The sequence below is a fragment of the Toxotes jaculatrix genome, chromosome 8 (genome assembly GCF_017976425.1).
Source record: "Toxotes jaculatrix isolate fToxJac2 chromosome 8, fToxJac2.pri, whole genome shotgun sequence".
Lineage (NCBI taxonomy): Eukaryota > Metazoa > Chordata > Actinopteri > Toxotidae > Toxotes > Toxotes jaculatrix.
The window spans coordinates 465510-492600 of NC_054401.1; the positions used below are offsets into that span (position 1 = coordinate 465510).

At 47.7% G+C, this 27091-nt stretch overlaps 2 protein-coding genes across 3 annotated transcripts; one reads left to right on the forward strand and one right to left on the reverse strand.

Annotated features, from left to right (window-relative positions):
* Positions 1-1658: 1658 nt before the first annotated feature.
* On the reverse strand, positions 1659-21840 carry tg (thyroglobulin). 2 transcript variants are annotated; one of them, XM_041044653.1, is made up of 49 exons: positions 21771-21840; positions 20982-21090; positions 20419-20516; positions 20033-20188; positions 19659-19818; positions 19445-19551; positions 19206-19349; positions 18714-18899; positions 17817-18328; positions 17054-17447; positions 16616-16654; positions 16091-16321; positions 15788-15892; positions 15355-15432; positions 14857-14957; positions 14538-14649; positions 14281-14442; positions 13622-13813; positions 13151-13278; positions 12889-13039; positions 12518-12676; positions 12277-12420; positions 11894-12058; positions 11638-11742; positions 11155-11264; positions 10955-11060; positions 10670-10870; positions 10345-10515; positions 10165-10251; positions 9569-9640; positions 9116-9253; positions 8647-8823; positions 8398-8512; positions 8105-8184; positions 7643-7789; positions 7473-7538; positions 7241-7375; positions 6937-7119; positions 6655-6859; positions 6108-6195; positions 5876-6026; positions 5607-5800; positions 5209-5364; positions 4990-5127; positions 4470-4657; positions 4090-4194; positions 3012-3152; positions 2399-2580; positions 1659-1869 (listed from the first exon to the last, which is right to left on the reverse strand). In XM_041044653.1, exons 1-49 carry the CDS (start codon positions 21838-21840, stop codon positions 1769-1771), a joined length of 7245 nt encoding a protein of 2414 aa, XP_040900587.1. In that variant the 3' UTR covers positions 1659-1768. The 2 variants fall into 2 exon arrangements, with proteins under 2 accessions (XP_040900587.1, XP_040900588.1); XM_041044654.1 differs by lacking the exons at positions 1659-1869; positions 2399-2580; positions 3012-3152; ... (1 more) ...; positions 4470-4657; positions 4990-5127 and having other exon boundaries at positions 5223-5364; positions 5607-5759; positions 5857-6026.
* Positions 21841-22856: 1016 nt separating this feature from the next.
* LOC121186186 (B-cell receptor CD22-like) lies at positions 22857-26794 on the forward strand. Its single transcript, XM_041044857.1, has 6 exons — positions 22857-22993; positions 23504-23875; positions 23952-24221; positions 24320-24413; positions 24811-24865; positions 26333-26794. The coding sequence occupies exons 1-6, from the start codon at positions 22942-22944 to the stop codon at positions 26375-26377; spliced, it is 888 nt and encodes a 295-aa protein (XP_040900791.1). The 5' UTR covers positions 22857-22941; the 3' UTR covers positions 26378-26794.
* Positions 26795-27091: the final 297 nt, after the last annotated feature.

The following is a 27091-nucleotide window of genomic DNA, read 5'->3' on the forward strand; positions in this document are numbered from 1 at the left end:
TTGGAATCTGGTGGTGGTGTGTGGTTACTGGTGTCTCCTGTGGGGTTGACACTGGGCAGACTGGTGTTGATTCTATGGGTTGTCGTGTCCTCACTGGTGGGACTGGTGTCTTCTGTTGGGTTGACACTGGGCAGATTGGTGTTGATTCTATGGGTTGTCGTGTCCTCACTGGTGGGACTGGTGTGCCCTGTGGGGTTGACACTGGGCAGACTGGTGTTGATTCTATGGGTTGTCGTGTCCTCACTGGTGGGACTGGTGTGCCCTGTGGGGTTGACACTGGGCAGACTGGTGTTGATTCTATGGGTTGTCGTGTCCTCACTGGTGGGACTGGTGTGTCCTGTGGGGTTGACACTGGGCAGACTGGTGTTGATTCTATGGGTTGTCGTGTCCTCACTGGTGGGACTGGTGTGTCCTGTGGGGTTGACACTGGTTGAGCTGATGATGTGGTCAGTTGTCATGGATACAGGATGTACATCTCGACTGCTGGTAACCAACGGTGAGATGGTTGCCGAGGAAACGTGAGTTGTATTGGAGGACACTAAAGAGAAGAAAACGATAGAGATTATTGGTAAGAACAGAAAATAAACCTATAACAGTTTGATAGTTGATCACTGTTCGTTCTGGGTCTGAAGTTTAGTTTCTCTCATGGAAGCAGCAGCACATTAATCAATAATGAAAATGATCGTCAGTTGCTGCCCCCCAGCTTATCTTGCCTCCAGTCTGTGAGTTGAACGAGTGAAACAAACATCAGAAAAGTGTAAACAGGGTAAAACTGTGCAGGTGAGTCGAGTGTTTTTTCTTACCTGAGGCGGTGCAGGTGAGAGCGATGCAGAGAGCGAGCAGCGTATCCATCTTTCTGCAGGAAATCCGACAGTTTGTGACAAAGATCTCAGTGTGAGCGGTTTCTGGAGTCTGTTTCCAACCAGAGAATGACTCCTTTATACACCTGCCTCACCTGCACACAGGTGGAGGAGGGAGGGAGTGAGGGAGGAAGGGAGAGAGGAAGGGAGGGGCTGGCTGACTTCCAAAATATCCTGGGTTTTCCAGCAGGCACATGGCTCCACTGTTTGGTCACAGTTAGCATGTTTGGGGCTCAGGTACAGTCTCCAGGTTACACCTGTTTCCTCCTCCAGCTGTGTGATCCTTCCCTCCGCTCTTCAGCAGAGACACTGTTAAAATTCCACCTAACCTTTTTTCTGTGCACATTTCTTCCCTCAGAATTGAATGAACCCAAACTCACGGCGGCTCATTGTGTCATTTAGGAGACAAGAGGCTGGAGCCTGGAGGGAGCAGAGATACAGGACGTTCACCTGTGATTGGCTGAGACACCTGTCAGTCAAGGTAAACAGGTGAACTATTTAAGTCTCATATGAATCAAACAGCCTCATTCATAAAGCTCAGGGTTCGCTTCAGCCAAACCAGGAAGGAAGGTCTTTATGAAGTACATGAATTTAACTGGTGTTTCTGTCACGACTCATCATAGAACTATAATTCCCAGTGATATCATCGTTCAGTGAACGTGACCTGGACCCAGACGAGCAGCAGAACATTACTGGATGGATCACTGAGCGACAGGAAAAAGAAATCAGAGCTCTGCAGGTTTTATTTCACCGTCTTCCTCAGTTTTAGGAGTGAAACTGATGAATGAAGCCCGTCAGTCAGAGTTTAAAATGCTTTTTATTGATCATTTGGAATAAAATCAGTTTTTATTTTCTTCACTGTTAGAATCAGAGTGAATCTGGAGGCAGGAAGCTGCGATGCCATTCGTTTAACTGTAGGCGTCTTTCTCAGTCTGCGATTGGCTGGATGGTGCAGCCACTGGGAGCTCAGGGGTCAGTGCAGGTTGGACAGGCCCCGCCCCCAACTCACCTGGAAAGAAAAAGAATCAGGAGAGTGAAGAAAAGTAGATTCGGGATGTAGAGACGCACTAACTGGTCTCACAGACACAAACAGAGTTAATGTAGTTTAACAGCTGTGAGTCAAACAGTAAATCCACCACACTGAAGGTCAAGAAACAAAGAACAGCAGAAGAAGAGTCCAACAGGTCACAGGAGAGTGAAGTAAAGGAAACATCCGAACTGATTAAACAGTAGAGAACAGTAGAGAACAGCAGAGAACAGAGAACAGTAGAGAACAGCAGAGAACAGTAGAGAACAGTAGAGAACAGCAGAGAACAGTAGAGAACAGCAGAGAGCACCTGGCAGTCAGAGCACAGCAGAAACGAGCAGATGTAATAGAGTCAGCAGAACAGAGAGCAGAGTGGAGGAAAACATCAGAGGACATGAGGACAGAAACTGAAGCAGAGTGAGTGGAGTCTAGTGGAGGACAGGCTGAAGTCCAGGGGTGTGAGACAGAGCAGGGTGGGTACAGTAGAGTGGACTCTTCTCTGTCCTCTCACCTGTCGAACCACTCAGTCTGGTTCCCAGGTGGTCCCAGAAAGAGCAGGATCTCTGGCTCAGACCCTGCTGATGGACAAGGGCGGGGCTAAGCTCCAGGTAGGTGGGTGGGGCCTCAGAGGGCCGGACCAGCTTCCAGCGGGGCAGAACTGAATCCCCCCACACTGGAGACGGGTTTGGGTTCCTGAGAAACAAGAAACAACAACAGGAAAAATAAACCTGATTATGTCACCTGTCCTGACGAGTCGTGGTTTAGGACCAATGAAATGAGGTTTGAGACAGTCACATGTTCCCACATCAGGCACTGTGTTAGACAGGAGACCAGCACGGTAACCAGGGGTTACCAGCCTGGATCCACAGTGAGTCCTGCTGACCTCAGCAACCAAAACTGCCATGAAAAATATTTAATGACGACTGAAATTACATTAAGTCCATCCAGTCTTCAGTGGTTTATAAAGATGCACATCTGTCCGTCCTGAGGACGGTCCGTCCTCTGGAGTTTATCTGAATCAACCATAGGACTGTGGACACCTGTAGTTTGATTTGCTGCCACGGACGAAATGAGGTCAGAGTCTCTGACGTCTGCAGAAACTCTGAGAGGAGAGTCACACTCACCCCGTCCTGACGAAGCTGGAGACGTAGGTCATCATGGCCAGAGAGAGGCGTCGATCAGAGGAGGTGAAACGCTGAGAGCTGATTGGATGATGAGGAGTCCCAAACACCAACTGAACGTCCAGAGGAACAAATACGTCGGCCCTGAGGACAAAACCAAAGGACACGTTTGGTCAGGACCGATCAGGACAGCAAACAACACGTACTACACCTGACTGATGTGTGGACGCGACCACGGACACAGTGGACAAACGTAACCAGGCTGTCAGCAGAGCTACGAAATGCAAAAAGAAGAAACAGGAGCAAGAGACAGAAATACAACGAGTGGACAGTTTACTGGAAACTGTATTTACACTGCAGCTGTTCACTGTCAGAGCTGCCGTGGCCCTGTGCCGCAAGTCTGTGCCGTGACCCTGTGCCGCAAGTCTGCCGTGACCCTGTGCCGCAAGTCTGTGCCGTGACCCTGTGCCGCAAGTCTGTGCCGTGACCCTGTGCCGCAAGTCTGTGCCGTGACCCTGTGCCGCAAGTCTGTGCCGCGGCCCTGTGCTGCAAGTCTGCCGTGACCCTGTGCCGCAAGTCTGTGCCGTGACCCTGTGCCGCAAGTCTGTGCCGTGACCCTGTGCCGCAAGTCTGTGCCGTGGCCCTGTGCCGCGACCCTGTGCCGCGGCCCTGTGCCGCAAGTCTGTGCCGTGACCCTGTGCCGCAAGTCTGTGCCGTGACCCTGTGCCGCAAGTCTGTGCCGTGACCCTGTGCCGCAAGTCTGTGCCGCGGCCCTGTGCTGCAAGTCTGCCGTGACCCTGTGCCGCAAGTCTGTGCCGTGACCCTGTGCCGCAAGTCTGTGCCGTGACCCTGTGCCGCAAGTCTGTGCCGTGGCCCTGTGCCGCGACCCTGTGCCGCAAGTCTGTGCCGTGACCCTGTGCCGCAAGTCTGTGCCGTGGCTCTGTGCCATGGAATAACACACTGTGTGTTTGACCTTCAGGTAGGACACAAGTAAAGACGATGCTGACGCTGAGCCTCTCACCCTCAGACGCAGAGAGCCCTGTTCACAGGTGGTCGTTCATTTTTAATCACCGTCACTCACCTGTCGTGAGCGCTGGTGGCGGGCTGGTGATACAGGAAGACGTTAGCTTTGCTGTTAGCCCAGTGGCTAGCCATCCTCAGACTGGGACAGATGATGAACAGATCTCTGAAAGACACAGAGACAGTCCGTGTGGTGACAGTTAATATCAAACACTGATCTCATCCCTGATTTAAATCAGAAGTTTCAACCTTTATGTAAAGTTTTTTACAGCTGCTTCTGTTCACAGGTGTTTAACACACATGTAGAAAGTTCAGAGCCTGAACTGAAGCATTTCACCAGCACTGATGTAAAAACACGTCAGCCAATCAGGACGGCCCTCGCTGAGGTGAACGGATCTGATCCTGAACAGGTGTTTTACAGGTGTGATGGGTGCTTCTCACCTGGTGGCATTGTTGAGCGCTCTGGAGAACAGGTTGTATCCGGCAGGTGAGGGGCTGTGATCCAGAGAGTAGAACCAGGCCGCCGCCTCCTTCAGCAGGTCATCTCCTTTGTCTCCGCCCAGCGAGCGACTCAGAGCCTCATAAAACGCCGTTTTACCGTCAGCTCGACCCTGAAGAGCCTCGAAGTCCTGAACACAGTCAACAGTAAAGCTGCAGAGTTTACTGAGGACCCGAGTGCTTGCACCCGACAGCACTGGGTCAGTAAAACAAACGTCTCTGAGCTCCATCAACAGGAAAATCAGGAAGGATGTGAACTGGATTTAAAATAAATGTGAGAAATTATTATTGATTTTTTAAAATAATTTAACCAAAGATTCTAAACTCAGGCTTCACTCAGTAACATGTGGCTGAAAGCTCCAGATGAAAAGTAGTAAGTGGACCTTGAATTATTATTCTATTTTTTTATTCATTTTTTTAAATTTCAGATCTCATTTCTTTTCTTGCAGCTGTGACCTCCGACCTTTATCCTGCGAGCTCGACCGATCAACCCGTCGTGCTCCGATGTTCCCAGCAGTAGATCCACTCTGTAGAAGGACGACCGGGAGACAGACCGAAGGACAGGAGACCAGGACTGGAACGGACCGCTGACTGCCAGCAGCTGCGTCAGGTGCAGAGGACAGGTGAGACGTATGGACCTGGACTCTGATCATGAAAAACTGTGCTGGTGTTTAAACTCTACCTTGGTCTGAGCGGCGTTGAGCTTGTGAACGGGCGTTGCTCTGAGGCAGGCGATGAGGTCAGAGGTCACACAGCCGAGCTCTGTGCCCAGATCGACCGCCTGACGTCTGGAGGCGGAGGGAGACTGAACCAGTGACGGAGAAAACACTGAACCGCCCTGATGGAGGAAGAAGAAGAACAGAGAGCAGCTGAACTGATCAGGTACAGAAACAGGAAGTACATTTAAATCAGTGTTTGGACTGGTGGACATCTGAAGACAGCGGTCTTTTGACGACTGTCAAATCGACTGATCAGTGATGTAAATGATCATCAATCAGAGGAGAAGAGGAAGGAAAGTCCTTCGCTGTGAAACGATGTTGATGTTTCTGATTGATTGATAGATTATCAGATATTTCTCACCATCAGCATCATCCGCTGGAACAGAGGAGGAGACGAGGAGAGGAGGTGAAGGCTGGTGATGTCAGCACCACGACGCTCCGCCCCCACCGCCACTCTCCCGTTGTCTCCGCCCACCAGGGAGATGTGCGCGTTAACCCAGCGAAGCACCGCCTCCTGGTCCGACAAACCATAGTTACCACGGAGACCTGACTCACCTGGATGAGACAGAGGTGTGGAGGTAAGTTGTTCAGGAAGGTGTGTGTGTATTCACCTGTGTGTGTTTTGTTTACCCGTGCTCAGGAATCCCAGCGCCGCCGTCCGGTAGTTTGCCGTTACTATGATGATATTACCCACAGCAGCAAGGGTGGAGCCATCCAGCAGTCCTGGGCTCTGATTGGATGAGGGGTTGAAGAAGAAGACCAGGACTGGGACACGCCCCCTCTGACACACAAACAGGTGAACTGAGTTCACTCAGAGGTCACTTTATGTGTAATACACAATGTGACGGACACGAGGACTCACCACAGCAGCAGGACTGAAGATGTTGAGGTAGAGACAGTCCTCTCTGGAGGCTGAAGACTCCACATCACCAGGCTGGACACAACTGGGACTGAAGTACACACAAAGGACAAAGATCCATCACAACACAAGTCACAGTCCTGCACATCACTGGATCACAGCCTGCAGACAGAGCACAGACAGTCACTAACCCTCCGTGTCTCTCAGTCCACTGCAGGACCGGGACAGTCCACAACCTACAGGTCACCAGTTCTTCATTAATACCTGTGTGTGTGTGTCTGTCTTGTGTGTGTGTGAAAGTGACACAGAATATCAGTGTGTTTGCATCAACAGTTGTGTTATATAAAGTGATTATAGGCTTTTAAATGTTTGTAGTGAAGCTGAAGACAGTTTTCCTAAGTGTGGACAATAAAGGAGGCAATAACAGTGTCTCATCAGACAGACAGGTGGGTTATCAGACAGACAGGTGGGTTATGAGACAGACAGGTGGGTTATGAGACAGACAGGTGGGTTATCAGACAGACAGGTGGGTTATCAGACAGGCAGGTACCGTGGTTTGGTTGCGTCCCAGGTTCCCGTCCAATTAGCCGGCTGAGCGTCTTCAAAGCGGAGCGATCCTGTCGGTGGACGGGCATATGGGACTCCCAGAAACTGAAGGACTGTCCTCTGGTTTGAGCCCAAGGTCGTTTCCACGGCAACGCCCTGCAGGATGCCGTGACCCGGGATGGAGATGGTCGTAGCAGGGGGCAACCGCTCTGAAGAAACAAAAACACACAGACAGGTCAGCGCAGTGGCAGCAATGCTCTCTGCTGTGATTGGCTGATTGGCTCACCTATCCTCAGGTACACCTGGGGGGCGGGCTCTCTGATGACCAGCCTGCAGGAGGAGGCGGGTCTGGAGGAACCGGGGGCAGAGCTTAATCCACAAGCTGTGGTGTCGGGGTAGAGGACGCAGCGGGTGGCAGACTCTGTCTCACTCAGTGACACAGCGACACAAGACTCCGCCTCCTGGCAGGCTGACAGGAAGTGAGCAGAAAGGTGTCAGGGTTCGCCACCGGTACTTCACAGTTATCATAAAATAACCCCGCGGGGTGAAGTGCAACACAGAGACGCTTCTGTTGTTGTTGTCATAGTCACCATGGAGACACCAGTCCCTGGTCTTGTCCCGGTTGGTGGCGATGTCACGGCTCACGTGGATGACATCATATGTAGAGACAGATGGGTCGACCAGGACAGATGAGTCAGAGAGGACACGCCACTCGTCCAGAGACACTGAGACACAAATGTTCATGTACACATTAGTACTGGTAGCAGTGGCAGTGAAGGTAAAAGCAGCAGCTGTAGTACCAGTACTGCAGCTTTGTCTTACCGTTGCGTGTAGTTGGTGGCAGATTAAATGGAGGACAGAGAGCAGGAGACGAAGTCCACTGATTCACTGGAAACACCAACAGGTCAGATTATACTGTGTGTGTGTGTGTGTGTGTGTGTGTGTGTGTGTGAGAGTGTGTGTGTGTGTGTGTGTGTGTGTGTACTCAGTACCAGGTTTCTGGTACCAGCCAAACGGGTCTGGTGTGGTCTTCACCACTGAAGGTCTGCAGTCCTGAGTCCTCCAGGTCGTCCCGTCGTCTTCACCACAGGTCTGAATCCCGAGACTGATCAAAGACAGACACACCACGTCTGACCCGCCTGCACACACACACACACACACACACACACACAGGCATTAATATCACTTCATCACGTCACAACAAACAGTCATAAACTCAGTACATGTGACGCATCAACAGTAGAAAAGTTTCTACTGTTTAAACCAAACTTCATCTAAAAAACACAGGATTTTGAACCTGTGATAAAGCGGCACCTCCTCCTGTTTCTCGGCGCTGACACTGTTAAATACTTACACACTGTATTTGTTTCTCCCTCAGGCTCGCTCAGCTCTCGGTGCTGTTTTCTTGTTAATAACTAAAACACCAAAAGTCAAAATATTAAAACTGTAGTCACCTGGTGATTTGGTGTCTCGGACAAATCCGATACCACGGCAACAAGGATCCTCATCACAACGCCGCTCACACTCCATGAACCTGAACATGTACACACACACACACACACACACACACACACACACACAGCATGGACACATCCTGCTGTAAAAATGTGTAAATGAAGGAAAACTCGTCTTATTTCTGGTGACAGATTCTACTGATAGTGTGTGTGTGTGTGGCTGCGTGTGTGGCTGTGTGTGTGTGTGGCTGCGTGTGTGTGTGTGTTTGGCTGTGTGTGTGTGTGTGTGTTACCCCTCAGTCAGTGGTTTGTTTTCTCCCACGCTGACTCGGCTGCGGACAGAGTAAGAAACCATCTTCTGGAAGGAAACTCTGCTGTAGAAACTCCTCACTGGTCCGGACAGATCCACTGAACACACACACACACACACACACACACAGTGAGAGGTTAACCATCATTACAGGCATCAAAGCTCCATTCAGATCTAAAAACGTTTCCAGTGACTGTGTATCTTCGCTCTCTGGACTCATGTCTGGATTCACCCTTCTTGCTGTAGGTGTTGCCGGGCGTTCTGTCCAGCAGGGGGCGGCAGGGTCGTCTCAGCGGTTTGTCGTACGCTCCACAAACTCTGCTGTCCGGAAACAACGAGCAGCTGAAGAAACCCGCGGAGTCTGCGTCTCTGAGGTCAGCGACGGAGCAGAGCAGCTCGACGTCACAGCCTGAAACACAAACGCACAACAGTCACACAGTTGTGTGTTTGTAGGCTTGTTCCTGACTCAGCTCCCTCTCTCTCCTGTAGTCCTGTGATCATCTGCCCTCAGAGCTGTGGAGCCTGGATCTGTGGGTCACCTACTGCCCCACGATTACTCTCATTAATTATTATTATTATTCCTGTTATTAGTAATTCTATATGAATACAACTGACTTATATCAGCTGATCTTTTCAGAAACCTCCTAACAGAACACACTGAGCCCAGTCCAGATGTTTGTTTGTTAGAGAATGAGTCGTACGTGTGAGACACCAGAGCAGTGCCTGCTGGGAGTTGAAGTTCTTCTTGTTGAGCCAGAAGGAGAGAGCCGAGAGTTTCCTCTGAGGATCCACGAGGACGTCATCTTCTGACAGAGACTCAAACTTCTGCTGCACCGACACTGAAAACACGCAGACACACACGTGTCACTACAGGATCAGCATTACTCAGTGAGCCTCAAACATCAGACCACAGCAGAGGACGATGAGACAATGGAACCATGGAGAACATGGTGGAGAACATGGTGGAGAACATGGTGGAGAACATGATGGAAAACATGATGGAGAACATGATGGAGAACATGGTGGAGAACATGGTGGAGAACATGGTGGAGAACATGATGGAGAACCTGACTGTTCTGTTAGTTTGGTGTGTTGATGGGAACATATGTCAGTGTTCATATGAACAACAGTGAAACAGGATCAGAGATACACACCGTCCAGAGGAGGACCGAGCTCTGCTGCTGCACAGGGAGAAGAACCAGAACCAGAAGCTGCTGAATCTGCACCTGACAAACACAGGGAGAGCCAATCAGCACTGAGGGACAGACGCCATCATACAACTTCCTGTCTGCTCTGATTAGAGCATTATAAAGTAAAAACCTCTGAACGTCATGGTGTAGTCAGAGTCAGGGTGCAGCTCCTGACCCTCTGAAGCCTGATCCCTGCCCCTGTAAACACTCTAACCATCATTACACCGGAGGATAAACCGTTTGTCCCGATGGTCACGTGACCTTCATGAAAAAGGTCTATCCTCTGTGTACCATGACTCTGTCAGAGCTGCCTGTCGGATGGTCGAACAGCTTCACACAGAATTAATTACCCATTAGTTTCACACAGATCCTGTTATGAACTGAAGTGTGAACCTTGACCTGCTGGAGGCGCTATGAGAAATCAGAACATCCGAGTCATTAGGGTTCATCCTCTGAGGATCACGAACAATCAAACTTCAATGACCATCCGTCAATAAACGATGGAGACAATTCACTCCGACTACGTTACAAAGTTAGGATCAACATCAGAGGTCAGATACCTGTGCTCAGGTAGGCAGCCTGGAAGCTGATGATGGAGGCCTGGTAGTCCTTCTTGTTCTTGCTGTCGGCCGGCAGAGCAGAATCAGCTGATGAGAAAAACAAACAGCAGTTGGTGGAAATGATTTCCTCGCTGTTATCGTCTGTTTCCTGATTTCACTGATTTCAGTTTGTTTTCGTACTGATGGTGAACGCTTGTCCTCCGAAGTCCAACACGAAGCTCCTCTGCTGCTCGTTGTAGGTTAGCCCCGCCCCACAGATACGATTGGCTGTCCCCTGTCCAATCACATCCCAGTCCTGGTCTCCACACATCAAGACTGACGGAGCTCTGAGCCAACCACAGAGGACAGAACCTGGGGGGAGGGGCATTCATTCATTCATTTATTTATTGACCCAATTTATTTGCTCATTTAAAGTTTTTTCACACTATTCACTCATTCATTGTTTTCATGTACTCACTCACTAATCAACTCATTCATCCAGGCTCCTGTCTCCATGGTAACGTACCTCCGTTCAGGCTGTTCTGGTTGAGGATGAATCCGTCGCAGCAGGTGTCGCGGCTGCAGCCGTCCTGACAGAAACGATGAGCATCGGTCAGAGAGGTCCGTCTGGAGGAGAACACCTGAGTCCTGAACACACCTGAGACCACCTTCATCATCCTCATCCTCACAAAGCTCTGCTGCTGTTGCTGCGAGGAAAATTCTGCCCCTGAAACACACACACACACAGTTACAGTGATGTTTGAATGTTGTGTTATTATAGCGGGTCACCTGGTTACCATGGTAACAGTACCTTTCTTCCTGATGACCAGCAGATCTGAAGCTCCGCCCCTCACTCGCAAAGAACAGCTCAACCAATCAAACAGCTCGGCCTGAGGATTACCCAGAAACCCACTGGTCTGAAGACAGACACACACAAAGAGATTAAAAACAACTTTCATGAAAACACCAACATTAGTGTGATTGTGATTAATAATGTGTGTGTGTGTGTACCTGCTGGGAGGTGTTGCAGTGTGTGTTCAGTGTGTGTGTGCTGTAAAGTTCACACTGAGTCTGTCTGTTTAACAGCGCCACGTGGTGGCAGGACGGCTCCACTGCACACGCTGAGAAAAACAACCAGTGATAAAAATGTTGAGTAAAACTCAAATGTAAAATCAGTGTGAGCAGAACAGCAGCTGATTTTATAATCAACAACTTCTGATATAAACATCACACACACACAGTAACCCTACACACACACATAATAATAATAATAATAATAATAATAATAATAATAATACATCAAATTTATATAGCGCTTTTCCGGGTGCTCAAAGACGCTGGACAACAAGCAAATTTAAACATTTAAATGTCCATTATTTTAGATGTCACCAGGGGGCGCTGCAGAGGGAGGTTAATGGAGCTTTAACTTCTCAGGTTTCATCTAAATTTTAAATGTAAAAATTGTGTGTGTGTGTGTGTTTTTGTGTGTGTCACCTTGGACACATGTTTTGAGGTCAGAGGTCATCGTCTGCAGGACTTCTGTGTCTTCAGCTCCAACAATCAGATCTGATCCAGGAACAGCCTGAAACCTGCTGAGAACTACAACACACACACACACACACACACACACACACACACACATTACACACACACACACACACACACACACATTACACACTGCTTCACAGTGTAATTACTGAACACACCAGTAAAAACAGAGCTGCTCTCTGATTGGCTGCTGTGGCTTCACCTGAGCACTCCTCATCAGTCAGAGCTTTGTCACTGTTGGTCCACTCAAGCTCCGCCCCCTCGCGGCTGAAACACCTCCACCTGCCAGACAGGAAGTCAGGCTGTGCTGACAGGAAGTCGCCGCGCCCCGAACACCGCAGACCCCGCCTCTGACACTCTGTCACACCTGACACACAGAGACAGGTGAATCACAGACAGGTAGGTCATTACGTTCTGTGCTTTTCACTTTCGGTTAAAAAGCGATCAATCGACTGATCGACTGACCGACTGACCGATGATCGATGATCGATGATCGATGCAGTCCTGGAGAACAGTTGTATGACGTGTTTTACATTTGATGGATGTGTGTTGATGCTGTGTTTTCTCAGAGAAACTGAGACTCACATTGACGGACAGATGATGCTCCAGCAGGTGAGGAACCTCTGGGACACCTGTTGCAGAAGTCCCGCCCCTCTTCATCCTGATAGGTTCCCTGAGGACACAGAAGACACGCCCCCTCGCTAGCGAAACTCCCTGCAGGACAAACGACTGCAAAGACAGAGCCACAGACTGAATCAGTGTCTGGTTCAGTTAGAGGACAAACACCCGCAGAGACGGAGAGACAAGACCACCAACACGGACTCACCACAGCCTTCTCTGTCTCTGGCCAGGTGGTAACCACGGGAACAGCCGAAGCTTGGGGTCGTCATGGAAACCAGTTTTGGCTCTGATGTGAACGTGGACCGGATGTTGGCCAGAAGTCCCCGAACTCCTTCCAGAAGTCTGGACTCGTTCAGGAACAGACCTGATTTAAAAAAAGTAAGTGGCAAGATCATCCAGTTTATTAGGAACCCTCTACACCCTGCACCGACTAACTGCACGCTCTGTGTTTACGTTATTCTGTAAAAAAAGTTTTTTCCCGTCCTGCGAGCCCTGCAGAGGTGCTGGAGTCTGCTGGGACGTGCTCTCCATTATTAATCACGTGCTGCTCGTCTGCACTCGTCTGTCTCTGCTCACCAATGTCGTGGAGGTCGGGGAGGTCAGAGGTCGGGAGGTCAGACAGGGCGGCGGTCCATTCCACTGTTAATTTGAGTGATCCGTCACCTTCACACTGCAGACGCACCGACGAGTCGTCACACACCAACACCGAGCGGCCCGACACGGGAAGCTACACACACAAATACACACATTCACTTCAACGGTGTAGTACAGCAGTGCAGTACAGTGCAGTCGTCAGTGTCAGGTGGTATTGGCAGGTGTGGTGTAGTCCAGTGTTTACCTGTGCGGAGCAGAGCCCCCTGCTGCTCATCGAGCTGAACAACAGAGACTGTAAAGTGCTGATCTGAGAGCAGGAAGACGACACGAGCCAGAGCTGAGAGTACGACACCGTCTGCAGAGGCTGAGAGACTAAACACACACACACACACACACACGGCAGTGCAACAGCTGAATCACTGTAATTCTAAATCAATTATATATTTGATGTTGACTGTAATGTTTCTTCTGCCCTCTAGTGGTCAAATGGATTTCTGCAGCTTTAATGTTCCAGTGTTAAAGGACCATAGCAATGTTTTTTTATTAACTCATTAACTCTCTGCTCTCAGCTGTATGTTAACTATCTCTCAACAGCAAGTTTCAAGTCTCTGCAGGCGAAAAGAATCAAACGACTGCCTGAAATGAGGGAAATCTAAAGTGTGATGGGACGAACTGAAAAGCATCAGTTAAATATATGTGAGGTCAGAGGTCGTACTCTGACAGGCTCCACTCAGCGGTTTGTTGGCTCCGTCCCACTGCCGACTCTCGGTCTCACACAGGAAGCCGCTGACAGGTAGTGCGTTGTGGTAACCATGGTGACAGACGAGATCACAGCTCTGACGGCCATCGGTGGCCGGGCGGCAGACTAGTGCACCATGGGTAATGACGGGGGCGGGACAAAGAGGACCTTGAGAAAAGAACGACAAACATGCGGACCAATCAGCAGCCTCATTCAGATGTGCAGTTCCTCTAACGTCCACTAGCTGCTGCTTGTGCCCTAAACACGGGACAGAGTCAGTGAGTAGACCCCTCTGAAGTCAGAAAGGTCGGTGACATGGTTTGATTTGAGAAAAAGTTCATTTGAGTAAATCTTTGGTGATTTACTTTATCAATTTCTGTCCATTATAAATATATAATAAAAAATACTCTTCATTTGAAGAGCAAACAGATGTCATTTCACACAGGGCAGGAAATTAAAAACTAAATCAAGGTGTACTGATACAACAGGACCGCAGATTTAAACCTTAAGAGATTAAAAGATAAAACCAATTCACTGATATAAGATCAAATAAATTATTCAAACTGATTGAAAGGACAAATAAAACTAATCTGACTCAGCTGGACCTCTAACCCGAGGACACAAAAAGGACCTACGGTCACAGGATGGTGTCTGTCCTGTCTGTCGGGGCGTCCTGGTCCCACCCACTTCCTGTCCACCCACAGAGACACACCAACAGGAAGTGACATCACACTGCAGCGGGATGAAAGAGCCGTCGGGGCGACACTGGAGACCCTGCAGCTCACACCAGCTGGGACCTGAACACACCATGTACCAGTTTACAGAGGGAAGTGTGACAGTGAATGCATCTGTGTGTGTGTGTGTGTGACTGTGTGTGTGTGTGAGTGTGTACATGTCAGCTGTCCTGCAGTGTTTGGTGTTGCCGTCTGTATCGTCTCTCCGGTCACAGGGTTCACACACCAGCCTGCAGCGCCTCCTGTCTGCAGCACAGAGTAACGACCGTCCTGAACACACACACACACATTGAAAATGTGATGGATGAACTGAAGAAGGATAAGTTAAATGTGTGACTCAGTCAGTGGGATAAAGCCTTACATAAAACAGCAGTGTGTCCTTTAAAGGTCAGAGGTCACACACAGGAAACACACAGTTACCACCAAGTAAAATAAAGAAAACTGTGTGTGTGTGTGTGTGTGTGTGAGCGCTCATACCTCCTCACACTCTGGGCGGTAAGATGAGGTGGTGAGGTCAGAGCCTTTCATCCAACCAGAGATCAGAGTGTGAGCCTGATCTCTCTGACAGCGAGTCAGACCTGCAGGAAACACACAAACACACACACTCTGACATCAGGCAGGTGAGGCAGGTGTAATCTCTCTCCTGAGGCTCTCAGCTCTCAGTGAGCAGCTGCTCACTGTAGTTTTTAATCAGACAAACAGAAGGAAACTATTCTGAGGACTACTTTCAGCTGCGGATTAATCCACATGTGGTGCTGTAGTGAGTGTTTGGGGCAGCAGGACGGTGTGTGTTCATGATAATGAAGGAACACGTCACCGTGTTCAGTTTGTTCATGACAATGTAAATCACCGGATTTGTTCTTCAGTAGCAGAGACGTTCTGTGTCCACCTGCACGTGGATGAAGCTTTACCTGGTGTAGGAGGACGACGTGCTCTCTGGGCTGTAAAAGGTGTGTGTGTGTTGTGTTCTCTTACATTTTGGCAGGCTGAGTGAGCGGCTGGTCAGAGAATCAGCGACGTACTCCCCATCTTCATCAACACACCAACACTGACCTGAAAACACAAACAACACACTTGTTTTTTTTTATCGCACTGTGCAGCTATCTCTGTGAGGACCAATGTGAGGACATTTTTTACAAAGTGGGGACGTTTTGGCTGAGTCTTACTTTGGGACAGATCTTCAAGAGGCTGAGAATGAAGACTCAGTGACTGTTAGAAGTTCTGTGTAGCGTCTGATAAACCTTCAAACGCACAGATCAGTAAGTCTGATGTGACGTCTGGGATCAGATGTCATGTCTCACCTGAAGTTACACGTCCTTCACCAACACGCCAAAGATGTTTACTGAAGTAAAAGCTGCGATTCCACACTTTACAAACAAACACAGAAGAACAAAGGTGTGTGTGTGACCTGTGCTGTGGTAACACTGTGTGTGCAGCCAGCGTCCGTCAGCGTCACACTGTGGAGTGAACGGCTGGTAAGATCGACGCCGAGGAGGCAGGAACATCTGGACAGCTGAAAAAATAACCACAAAAACATCACTGACACAACGGGAAGCAAGACACGCCCCCCTCACCTGAGCTTCACCTGAGACACTGATCGTTACACCACCAGAAAGTGCAATCATTAAACCGCCTGTCAGACAAAATCAGGAAAAGGATTTAGGATCTTAACTTCCACATCTCCCAGGATCTACATCAAGCTATGACTCACTGGAGTAAGCAGCCAATTGCAGAGCAGCTTTGGACCGGCTCAGCAGCCTATCAGAAATTTGCATTTCCTCCTCTGACTGGCTGATCTGAAGCTCCTCGGAGGTGAGACGCAGACCTTCAGCCAACAGGAATCCATATCCCAGAGGAAGGTGTGAGGAGTTAGAGAGAGCGATGACGCTCTTCACCTGCTCCCTGAACGCTGTGACCTCAGCCAACACCTGAGAGCACCCACCTGCAGGTTAGCATTAAACTCCGGTTAGTGTGGCTAACGGGTTAGCATGCTGCTCTGATCATCGCAACATTTATTAGATCTTCCAGAAGAACATTTTATTAATAGTTTATCAAGAATGTCTCACACATTCACACGATTATACAGAGCAAAGGCAGCAGTATGGACAAATTCTACCGAGGTATCACCTCCGGTATCACCTGCACGAGGAAATAACACGAACACGCACTGTACAGTGGAGTAACAGAGTGATACCTCCTTAAATCATAAACAATCTCTGGCAGAGTACAAACTGACCTGCAGACGACTGAAGCTTCGGCGTGGTTCTCTCTGGACCTGAAACACAACAGGCTGTTAACACTGGAACACAACTTCACAGATAACTCAAAGTGTATTAAACTGAAACAACACAGTTATTTAAGATGGCGGTTTCCCACCGTTATAAAGAGGCAGGTTGTGATCAGTGTCTGACTCCATGTCACCAGTTTAGTTTACAGGCTGTGTTTTTTCCTTTTCAATAAGAGTAAAGTTTAACGTCTAATTTACAGGAAAAAGTGACAAATTGTGGGAGAAACAATTTTTAACTGACATATATTTATAGTTAGATATGTTCTACATCTGTGATTATTTATCGGTTTTTCTACACTTTTAAAAAATAAATAAATATTTGTAAAATCTCCTGCGGTTTTGTTCACACAGCTATGACGTCACTCAATGATAGTTTAGACATCTTACAGGTGACAGCGCCCCCTAATGGCCCAGCAGTCATTGTTTTTCCCTCAGCGTCCACACAGAAGCAGCGTGGCCCGACACACTGCAGCGGCAGAAACTCTCCATCCTCCGAGCATGCTGGGATGTGGATTTCAGCGCCCGCCGCCATGTTTCCTTTCATCTTCAGCGCCATTGCTCGCTTTTTCTCACAGCGGGACGGACAACGAGGCCGGCGACCCGAGGTCCGCGACCTTGGGACCTCCAGACCCTGAGGATCGACACACCAGCACTCTCCACCCTGACACTGAACCTCCTGGAAACCACCGCGGGGCGTGCAGCTGGGAACAAAGATGGCCGCTGCATCCTCCTCCTCCTCCTCCTCCTCACCGGAGCAGGAGCGTAGCAGAGGAGTCAGAGCCTGTAAAACAACAGGAATTTAACATTGCAGCTCTGCAGTTCTTATCCAGCTAAATGTGCATAAACACTGTGAGCAGACCCCATCACCTGTCCTCTAGCACCACCCTCCTTGTTCTGTTCAACATGTTTTCTTTCATACTGGAGCTGCTTGGCTTGGCTTACTTTACTTACTTTACTTACTTTGTGTTTATATTTTCACAAGTGTTCTTTTTTAAGTATTTATGTTATTATTCACATGTGCCTTTAAGCCGAGATTCTCTGAAAAATTTCGTTATGCTCGCATAATGACAATAAAGACTCTTGAATCTTGAATCTAAAGGTGCTTGTGTGGTGTCAGAGGTCAGACATTAGAGGACATGCTGTGACTCACCTGTTCCAGTGAGGTGGAGTGTGAGCTGCTGAGTCCTCTAAGTGTGTACTGGAGGGCGGAGAGGAAGGCAGGGTCCTCCAGGGCTCTCCTGGCAAACTGGACTAGGTGCCGGTTCTTCTGGAGGCTGACAGTGACACTCTGAGATGAGAGCCTGTCCAGGCCGAGAGCTCCTCGAGCTCCCACCGCCCCGCTGAAGTTAAAGTCTGCAGCGTTCTTCAAAAACTTCCCTCCGAACAGGTTCTCCTGAAGGCGAGGGGGGGAGGAGTGAGCCAGAGCCTGCAGGGCTCCGCCCACAGATGGGAAGAGACCCTGGAGAACCTTTACCAGGTTGGACAGGAAGGAGGATGGATCCGCCTCCACCGGCAGGAGGTCCCTAAGAGGACGGAGGAGGGACAGACAGGAGGCAGGAGATCTGCCAGACGAGGCGTCAAAGAGAGGAGGATCAACAGGACCAGAGAAGAGCTGGGACAGAGCCAGACGACGCTGAGAGAGACAGTCAGCAAGACCTGAACCTGAAGGAGGAGGAGGAGGAGGAGGAAGACGAGGAGAGAAATGAAATATAACAACACGAGATAAAAGAGATTAGAGATGAGAAATAAAATATATTGTTGGAATATATATATATATATTTATAAGAATGCAATGAAAAAAAATGAAACCAGATGAAAGGAGATTTAAAAAGATTAAGAAGAAATAAGAGATGAGATGATGTTATAATGGATAACAAGAGATGATCAGAAAAAGGAAGAGCAGAGAAAGAGAAGAGATAAGAGACAGATCGACATGAAAGGAAATCAGATGAGATGAGGATATGGGATTAAATTAAAAGATAAAGGGAGAGAAAGAGAGAAAGAGAAAGTGTTTCTGTCTACAGACTTCAGACTCCAGGATACTCACTGCAGACCAGGGAGTCTCCGTGCTGTCGTGTCCCAGGAAGCTCTCGGCCTGTGGGGTCAACACACCAGCACTGCCCCCCCTGCTGACACTGTTTGGAAGCGAAGGATCCTCCAGTCTCACAGGACGGGATGAAAACACTGGACGCCTCCACTGCTGCCCTTCGCTCCTCTTCACAGGGAGAGGGACCTGAGACAGATGGGAGAAAGAGCGGTGAATCCTTAGTTGAAACCAGTCTGAACCAGTGTCTAAACTGGTTTAATCCACATGCTTACATCTGCAGCAGAAACTGAAACCAGTGTGATTCAATGCAACCAAACAAGCCCAACACGACAATTATGATTTACTGGATGATGAAATCATAGAACTGGTTTGGATGGTCAAAGTGCCCGAAGCCAGTTTGACCATCCAAAATAAATCAAATCCAGTTTAAAAAAACACTGAATCCACTGTAGACCAGTAAGATCCAGACCACATGACTCTAGGTGAGTTTACATCTGAAGTGTCCGGTGAGGGCGAGGCGCACTCCCAGCATCCTCCTCTGCAGGACTCTGTAGATGTTGGTCTGAGAGAAGGAGCGACCGGAGCGAAGACCAGAGAACGCAGAGTCATACACCTCAGACAGGAGGAGCTCCACACCTGGACAGGAAGTACACACCTTGAGCGTGACTGTCATCCTCATCATCATCATCAGTGTGTTACACTAGATAAACTAAACGAGGCCATGTGTGTACCTGTGTCCTCCAGCTCTCGGCCTCGGCTATCTGAACAGAAACAGTACGAGGAAACCATCGGGAAAAACCTTCGGAAACTGCTGAACGTCTCAAAGGCTTCTGGGAACCTGAAACAACACACACGTACATGTAAGTATACACACATGTAACACACACATACACACACGGATAAACTGGCTAACTGGCTGGTTGACGTGTCACCAGGTGAGTGTACCTGCTGAAGGCGTGCAGCAGGTCCAGCTCCGTTCTGTCTGTCATGTTGATGAATTTACACTGAACAGGGAGGAAGCTGCCGTCTGCTGCACACTGAGGAGGAGAAGGAGACCCGAAGCCGTGGAGGAGCCGCCTCTCCCTCACCTCACAGCTGCCAGGGCCTGCAGGTCAGAGGTCAACAAGCCAGTGGAACAATGACTGCAAAAACATTGAAGTGTAGTAACAGCAGTGTAAGAAGTGTCAGTGGTATGAGTGCGAGCAGTATAACTGGCAGTGGAAGTATCAGTGCGTCAGTGTTTAACACCACAGGTATGAGTGTGAGTATCAGTGTTAACTTGTAGTATTGGCAGGAGTATCACTAATATCTGTACGTACAGCGCTGAGGTCTCCCAGCCTGCCGGGTCCCGTACAGCTCCATGCCGTCCTGATCCACACACCAACACTGCCCCCTGCTGGAGTCACACTGAACCGACTCAAAGAGGCCTGAAGGAGAACACTGCAGAACCGACTGCAGCTGGCAGGGAGACGGACCTGCAGAGAGAGAGACAGGCAGACAGAGACAGAGGAAGGTGTACATATTTCAGACAGACTTCAGCATCTGACTGCAGCACAGTGACTGATAATGAACTGTGTTGTAAATATTTTACAGAATTAAAACACTGAGAAAAAACTGATTAAACTTAGAGAAATGACTCATAGAAACATGTGACCTGTAACATCCATGACCATTAAACGTGTTAACGTGTTGTTGTGTTTCTCACAGTGAGGAGCAGAGCTGTTGGTTCGAGTCCCGATGACCTCCTGACCTTCAGCATCAACACACCAACACTCCTGACCTCGCCCACTGCACTGCACAGGTCTACACACACACACACACACGCACACGCATGTTACATTCCAATTAAGAATAAGAAAAGCATATCAAAAACATACAACACTTCAGGCCAACGTTTATGTGTATTTTAATGTAGTTTTTCCTGGAAACACTAAAATCCAACTTATATATAATAATGGTTATTGGCTTAAATTTGCCATATATCATAAAAACAGTGAGATGCTTCTACACAGCTTTGGACAAACGCCACCTTTAGAAGTCAGTTTGACTTAGGACTCTGGGCCACATACGCTCAGGCCAAGGTCTGTTCATTAAGACCTGTGTCAGTGCGTTCTCATTACAGCCAGCGTGGCGCCATCATCAGGTGAACAGGTCTGGTTCCACAGTCTCAGATTCTCAGGACGTACTGTCACTTTCACTGATTACTGCCTGATTCTTTGACACAGACACAGAAGCAGAAACAGAGAAATGAAGGATACACATAAATACCTGAACCGGCCATCCTCTGTACAGTGAGGGACGCCATCTTGTTGCTTGGCAACAGCTGCGCCCCTCAGCAGCTCACATCGGCTCAGGGTCTCTGACTCCAGCTGGTACTCTGGACAACATCATCAGTACACAGTGACATCATGAGTAAACAACGGACACATCAGGAAACAATGACAACGATAAATATTTTATAAATAATAATTCACAAACGATTACATCATATGACTGACGGGCCCCCCCTCCCTCTGCGACCACGGCTGTGGTGCCCCTGAGCAAGGCACCGATCCACCCCAGCCCTCTGACCCAGCGTCTCCAGTGCATGTGCATGCCTGTGTGTGTGTGTTTCGTTCGCTTGGTGTGGGCAAAATGCAGCGAGACATTTTCCCGTTGAGGGATAATAAAGGAATAAATAAATATTTATATGCAACAGACTCCGGAAGGGTCCGTGTAGGATTTTACACAGGGTGCAGCAGCACACTCCTCACACAGATGGCAGGGAGGTTCCTATGGAACATCTCAGCACTATTTTAAAAGGTAACAGCAACGTGTTCTGTAATAAATGGCAGTATAATATATGGCAGCCCCTTCTTCACTGTCTTCACAGTGACCTGTTGCAGTAAGGGTGCCCACACCTCGTCTTCACAAGCAAGTCACAGGCTGTTCAATTTGCTCCTTTGACACGACTCTAACACAAACAATAATGTACAAGACTAACAAAAAAATAAAGAAAGAACAACAAAACCTGGCAAAGACACAGACAGACAGGTGGGTAGGGTCAGGTGTGTTTACCTGAAGCTTTGCCAAGCAGCAGCTCTGGGCAGCAGACCAGGATGCAGGTGAAGCAGAGCAGCCACGCCATTGTCTCCGTGGTGACACACTGAGCATCTCTGCCTCTTTATAAACCTGCAGACCTGCTGAGTCACCATGAGGAGGACCAACCAAACAATACACCTTCATCCCTCCTCTTCTCCGTCCTCTTCTGACCATTGTGGTGGAACCAGGAGTCCTTGAACACAACTTAGGAGGTGGACAGTGAGCTGTGAAGCCCTCTGATTGGACGAGAGGATCTCTGAAACACAAATGACAAGGGTCAGTGTTCACTGTGACGCATGTTATTTTTATTCTAGCACAGAAACGGTTTCACCTGAGGACCAGGTAAAAATGCTGCATGTTTCCATAATGACTGTACATTTTTAGTTAATAAAGTTTATTACAAACTTTGCATTAATGTACAGCATTTCCATTCATGTTACTGGATTATTTATCTGTTGGATGGATATTCAAACCCCCTCCCCCAGGGGGATCACAGCTGATTCAGCTGCTGTTAATGGGACAGTTGGACTGAAGGGAAACAGACAAACTAAAAACGGGTTGCTCCTGTAGCTGGAGCACAGGAGCACATTACTGAGCTTGGTTTTAATGTTTTCTGTTGTCATGCTGGTTCAAACAGCCCTGTGTGTTGTTGTTAGCATGTTTCCATCAGATTAACACAAACATTTCAAATTCCTCCATTTTCACACAAAAGTCAAATTTCACCCTGAGCTGATAAAAAGCAGCAGAAGAAAAAACGGAGATGAACTTTAGATCTCTGGCCGCTCACCGCCGTCCTTAGCTTCATGTCACAGTCGAATTTCTCTGTGGGTGCTGTCCTTTTCCTGTGAATGGGTGTTTGACATCACAGTTTCTGATCTAGATGATGATGAAGATGATGATGTCGAAATTACAGGAAATTACACAATATGTTTATACACACAGTAAGAGATTAGACATCCCTTAACGGAAGGAAATTACAGAAACTACTTGTTGACTTGCTGAAAAACAAAAAGAAGAAGTGAGGAAATGACCACAGACATTTAATGTACCATCTCAGTTTGACTGAGAGTGAGTCCGTGCTGTCACCATCTCTCCTGAGGTTTGATCGTAGGATTCTGAACAACAAGTATCTCATCAAAGTGTAAGAATGGCGTTCTGGAACAAAAGGATGCCTTGGGGCTTTCTGTTACTGCTGGCTGGTAAGACACGGCCTGTCTCTGGTGCCATTTCATATGACAGTACATGTTTCTTAGGGCTGAAATTCAAGATAATTGTCATTAATCTAATAATCTTTCAGTATATAAAGTATCAGAGTATAGTGAAAACAGACCACCTCATTTTCTCAGAGTCCAAGGTGATGTCTGCTTTGTCCAAAAATCTGAGACACTGGACAGACCAAAAGTTTTGAAATGTCTCAGTAATAAAGGTCTCACTTTTTCATACCTTGAGTTTTTTTTAATGTACACACCTTTCTTGTGCTTTGAGCAGAAAGAAAGAACCAAACTTTAATCAGCTTTTTGCTTCAGTTCATCTGCTGTGACAACATTTGTTCCTTTTACCTGAAAATCCAGAGCTTTTCAAACGTCTCTGACATGATAGATGGTGGAACTGAAACTCTCATTTTAGTGGTGGAGACGCTGCTCATTCGTTTTACATTTTCAGTTACTTTGTACCAAAACTCAGCTGTTACCTCTGATGTGTTTTTCCAGGTGCTGTGGGTCAAACTGTGAATTATCCACGTCCTGTCTGTGCTGTGGAAACATCGACTGTCACCCTCCCCTGCACCTTCACACCACTCAGGTCCTTCATTCAGAGTGGAAGAGAAGTTTTACTGGAGATCGTCAGAGTCCGCTGGTGCAAGAATCATCTCATTTGTCAGGGAAACACTCCGTCTGTGTACGACAGCAACTCTGAGACCAACGACCCTCGCTACCAATACCTGGGAGACAAGAAGGGAAACTGCACTTTACAGATCAGAGATCTACGGCCTGAGGACTCAGCAACGTTTCGCTTCAGGATGGAAGTCAATCATCCTGAAGGACAATTTACTGGACAGTCAGGAGTGACTGTCACAGTTGTTGGTAAGAGGATAACATGATCAAACACAAACATTAATCATCAGTGTTAAGAAAAACTAAAATGTTCATTTAATTTTAGATGAGACTGAAATGAGAATAATCAGCTCCAGTGGTGAGAGCGTGATGAGAGAGGGTCAAACAGTCACACTGCACTGCACTGCAAACTGCACTTTCCACCAACTGGAGGTCACCTGGTTCAGAGATGACCACGCCCTCCCCGCATCTGGCCCCGCCCTCCAGCTTGGCCCTCTGACTGCAGGGGATTCTGGGAACTACACCTGTGGTTTGAAGAACAACTTGAAGAACCGCTCCCTGACGTACACGCTGCACGTGGAGGCCGGAGAGGAAGGTTTGTCTGAGCAGTTCAGTCTCTGCTGGTGAGAAACTGTATGATGCTAATCTGCCTGTTACAAAGGGCCCAGTGCCTCATAACAAACGTCTGTACAGGAATCAAACTGGACATCCTGACGGTCGCCCATCTGGCTCTAATCGCTGTGCACACGGCGCTCGTTACCACAGTGGCATGCATCGTCATCAGAAGGTAATTTCTACCCACAAGAACCAAACACAACACATAATCAGCTCCACAACCACTGTTCATTTTGTTGGCTGCTTATGGATTTAGTTCTAGTCTCAGTCCTGAGATCAAGCATCCATGTTAGCTTTAGTCATATTTAGTCATCCTATTTATTTTTAGTCAACTGTTGATTAAAGCTCATTTTACACTTTTGTCCTGTCTTTGCCAAAGAAAACCATAAACGTTTTACTCTAGTCTCCTTTTCTTGTTTTTAAAAGATGGTACGCAGAGGTCACCACACCTACTCAGGCTTTGTTCCGTGTTATGCTAAATAAACTTTTCTTAAAAACCCGCGTGTCAGATTATTGAGCAGCATCGTTGATGCTTGTAGCTACAATGATTCTTCTTGTTGTCTGTACAGGACTCGTGTTTGCAGGACAGGGACAGGTCAGCAGCAGACAGACGTGAAAATACAGGTGAGTCACTGACAGCAGACAGGTTCTTCGTAAGAGCATACTGGTAAGTCAAGAGTAACTACATGAAAAGTGAAGGTGGTTGGACAGCTGAGTGGAGCAGGGCATTCAGATGAAACAGCCTCGAGCCGCTGCAGCTACAGGTAGGAGCAGGACCTACAGGTAAGAGCAGGACCTACAGGTAGGAGCAGGACCTACAGGTAGGAGCAGGACCTACAGGTAAGAGCAGGACCTACAGGTAGGAGCAGGACCTACAGGTAAGAGCAGGACCTACAGGTAAGAGCAGGACCTACAGGTAGGAGCAGGACCTACAGGTAAGAGCAGGACCTACAGGTAAGAGCAGGACCTACAGGTAGGAGCAGGACCTACAGGTAAGAGCAGGACTTAAAAGCAGTTTAAAGGTATGTTAGGTTCAGGTGAGAGAACAGGTGAGTGCAGGATTTAAAGCAGTGTTTCTGGTGGATCAAGAGGTTTGATAGACAGACAGACAAATAAGAACTTCACTCAACTTCACAGAAACAAAAAGTGTGCATGCAATCAAGTAACAAAAAATGAATGCTCAATGCTGTTACCTACTCACCAATTTTTCTGTTGCTTGGAAAATACCTAGGTCAGCTCATGTTATTAATGCTTTACAAAAGCATCTGTTAAATGATAATGTAATATAGTCCATTAGTGCAGGTAACAAAATGAATTTAGTAACGCATGCACAGAGGGCGGGGGCAGAAATTGGGCTTATTCTTAACACAACATTTCTGTCACACAAGAGGAGTAAATTAAGCTGCACAGGAAACAGGAACCTGTGTCCTGTCAGAAGATGGAGGCAGTGAGCGGCTTCATCTTAACGTCCTCTGTGTTCACGTGTTTTCTGTCTACAGCTTCCTTTTCATTAGTAATTTGAGCTTTATCTCTCACTCTATACTGTGACCTCTGACTAATGTAATACTACAGTTCTACTTAGTGCTGCACAGAAGACAACCGTTTATACACATTTTGCATTGAATAACTGAATAACTGGCTTTGTAAGATTATGGTGAAGTATTATGAGAATACCTGGCAGCTCATCAGCACAGCACAGAACTCCAGCAGCAACAACCCAAACCTGCAGCCCCACATCACACTGCAGCACTTTACAAAGCTTCAGTCGGTTCAGACGGAGCCAAGAAAATAACTCAGTCCACAGTTTGATTTCTAAAGCCCTGCACCCACACAGCAGTTTGGATAACACTGGCTTTCCCCCGTCCTAAACACTCCACTGTTGCATACATACCACACACCAGCTTCTGTTTTTACAAGAAGAAAAACACTTAACCAGTGATGCTGGTCAACAAAGTGCACTTCCCCTTCATTATTTTCACACAGTGAGATGCAGCTTGTTAAATAAAACTGCTCCATCCTCTCACTCTCTCTTCTGTTAGTCGTCTTATTTAAGAGCAGTGATCCTCACTGTCAGTTGTGTTTCACTTACAGCTCAGCGGGCAAAGGACAGGAGTCAGTGATTCAGCACAAGAATAATTTTGAACTGACACTGATTCTGACCCTCATCTGTTCAAGCTGACAACCTGAGGAACGAGTGTCTGACATCCCCCTGTCATCGGCCCTAATACTGATCGGTGGTGACTGAGTCCTGCACTGAATTCATGTCATTAACACTCATAAAACATATGTTGAGGGTATATGTCTGCACATGCAGCTTGTCACTGAATACTGTAATTCACTGTTTATATTTTTCCCTTTTTTGTCAAATGCTTTCTTATTTCTAGCTTCAGTTTGGAGTTTCAGTTCTTTAAGATGTTTATAGTTCAGTCATAAAAACACGGATCTGGATATTCAACTTAAATCAAAGATCACACACACACACATCCTGTTATACAAATGTTATAAATAATAATGTCCTGAACTAATGTAAAGTGATGTTCCAAATAAAAATGTATTTAAAAAAAACTTTCAGTTCTGCCGCTCACCAATGAAAAAACTTTGTGCAAACAGGAAATGTGACTCACAGAGTCAGTGAGTGAAACTATGAGTTAGATTTAGTGTCACGGTTCAGAAGAAGTGTAGGAGTCAGGCAGGTCATCTACAAAAATATGGCAGCATGCAAGATGTGGCGTGTGTGTGTTATCTGAGTACAGTTCACTGAATACCTTTGGGTTTTGGACTGTGGGTCAAATAAAAGTAGACTTTGGTTTCTTTGGGTTCTGAGAAACTGTGACAGAAACTTTTTCACCA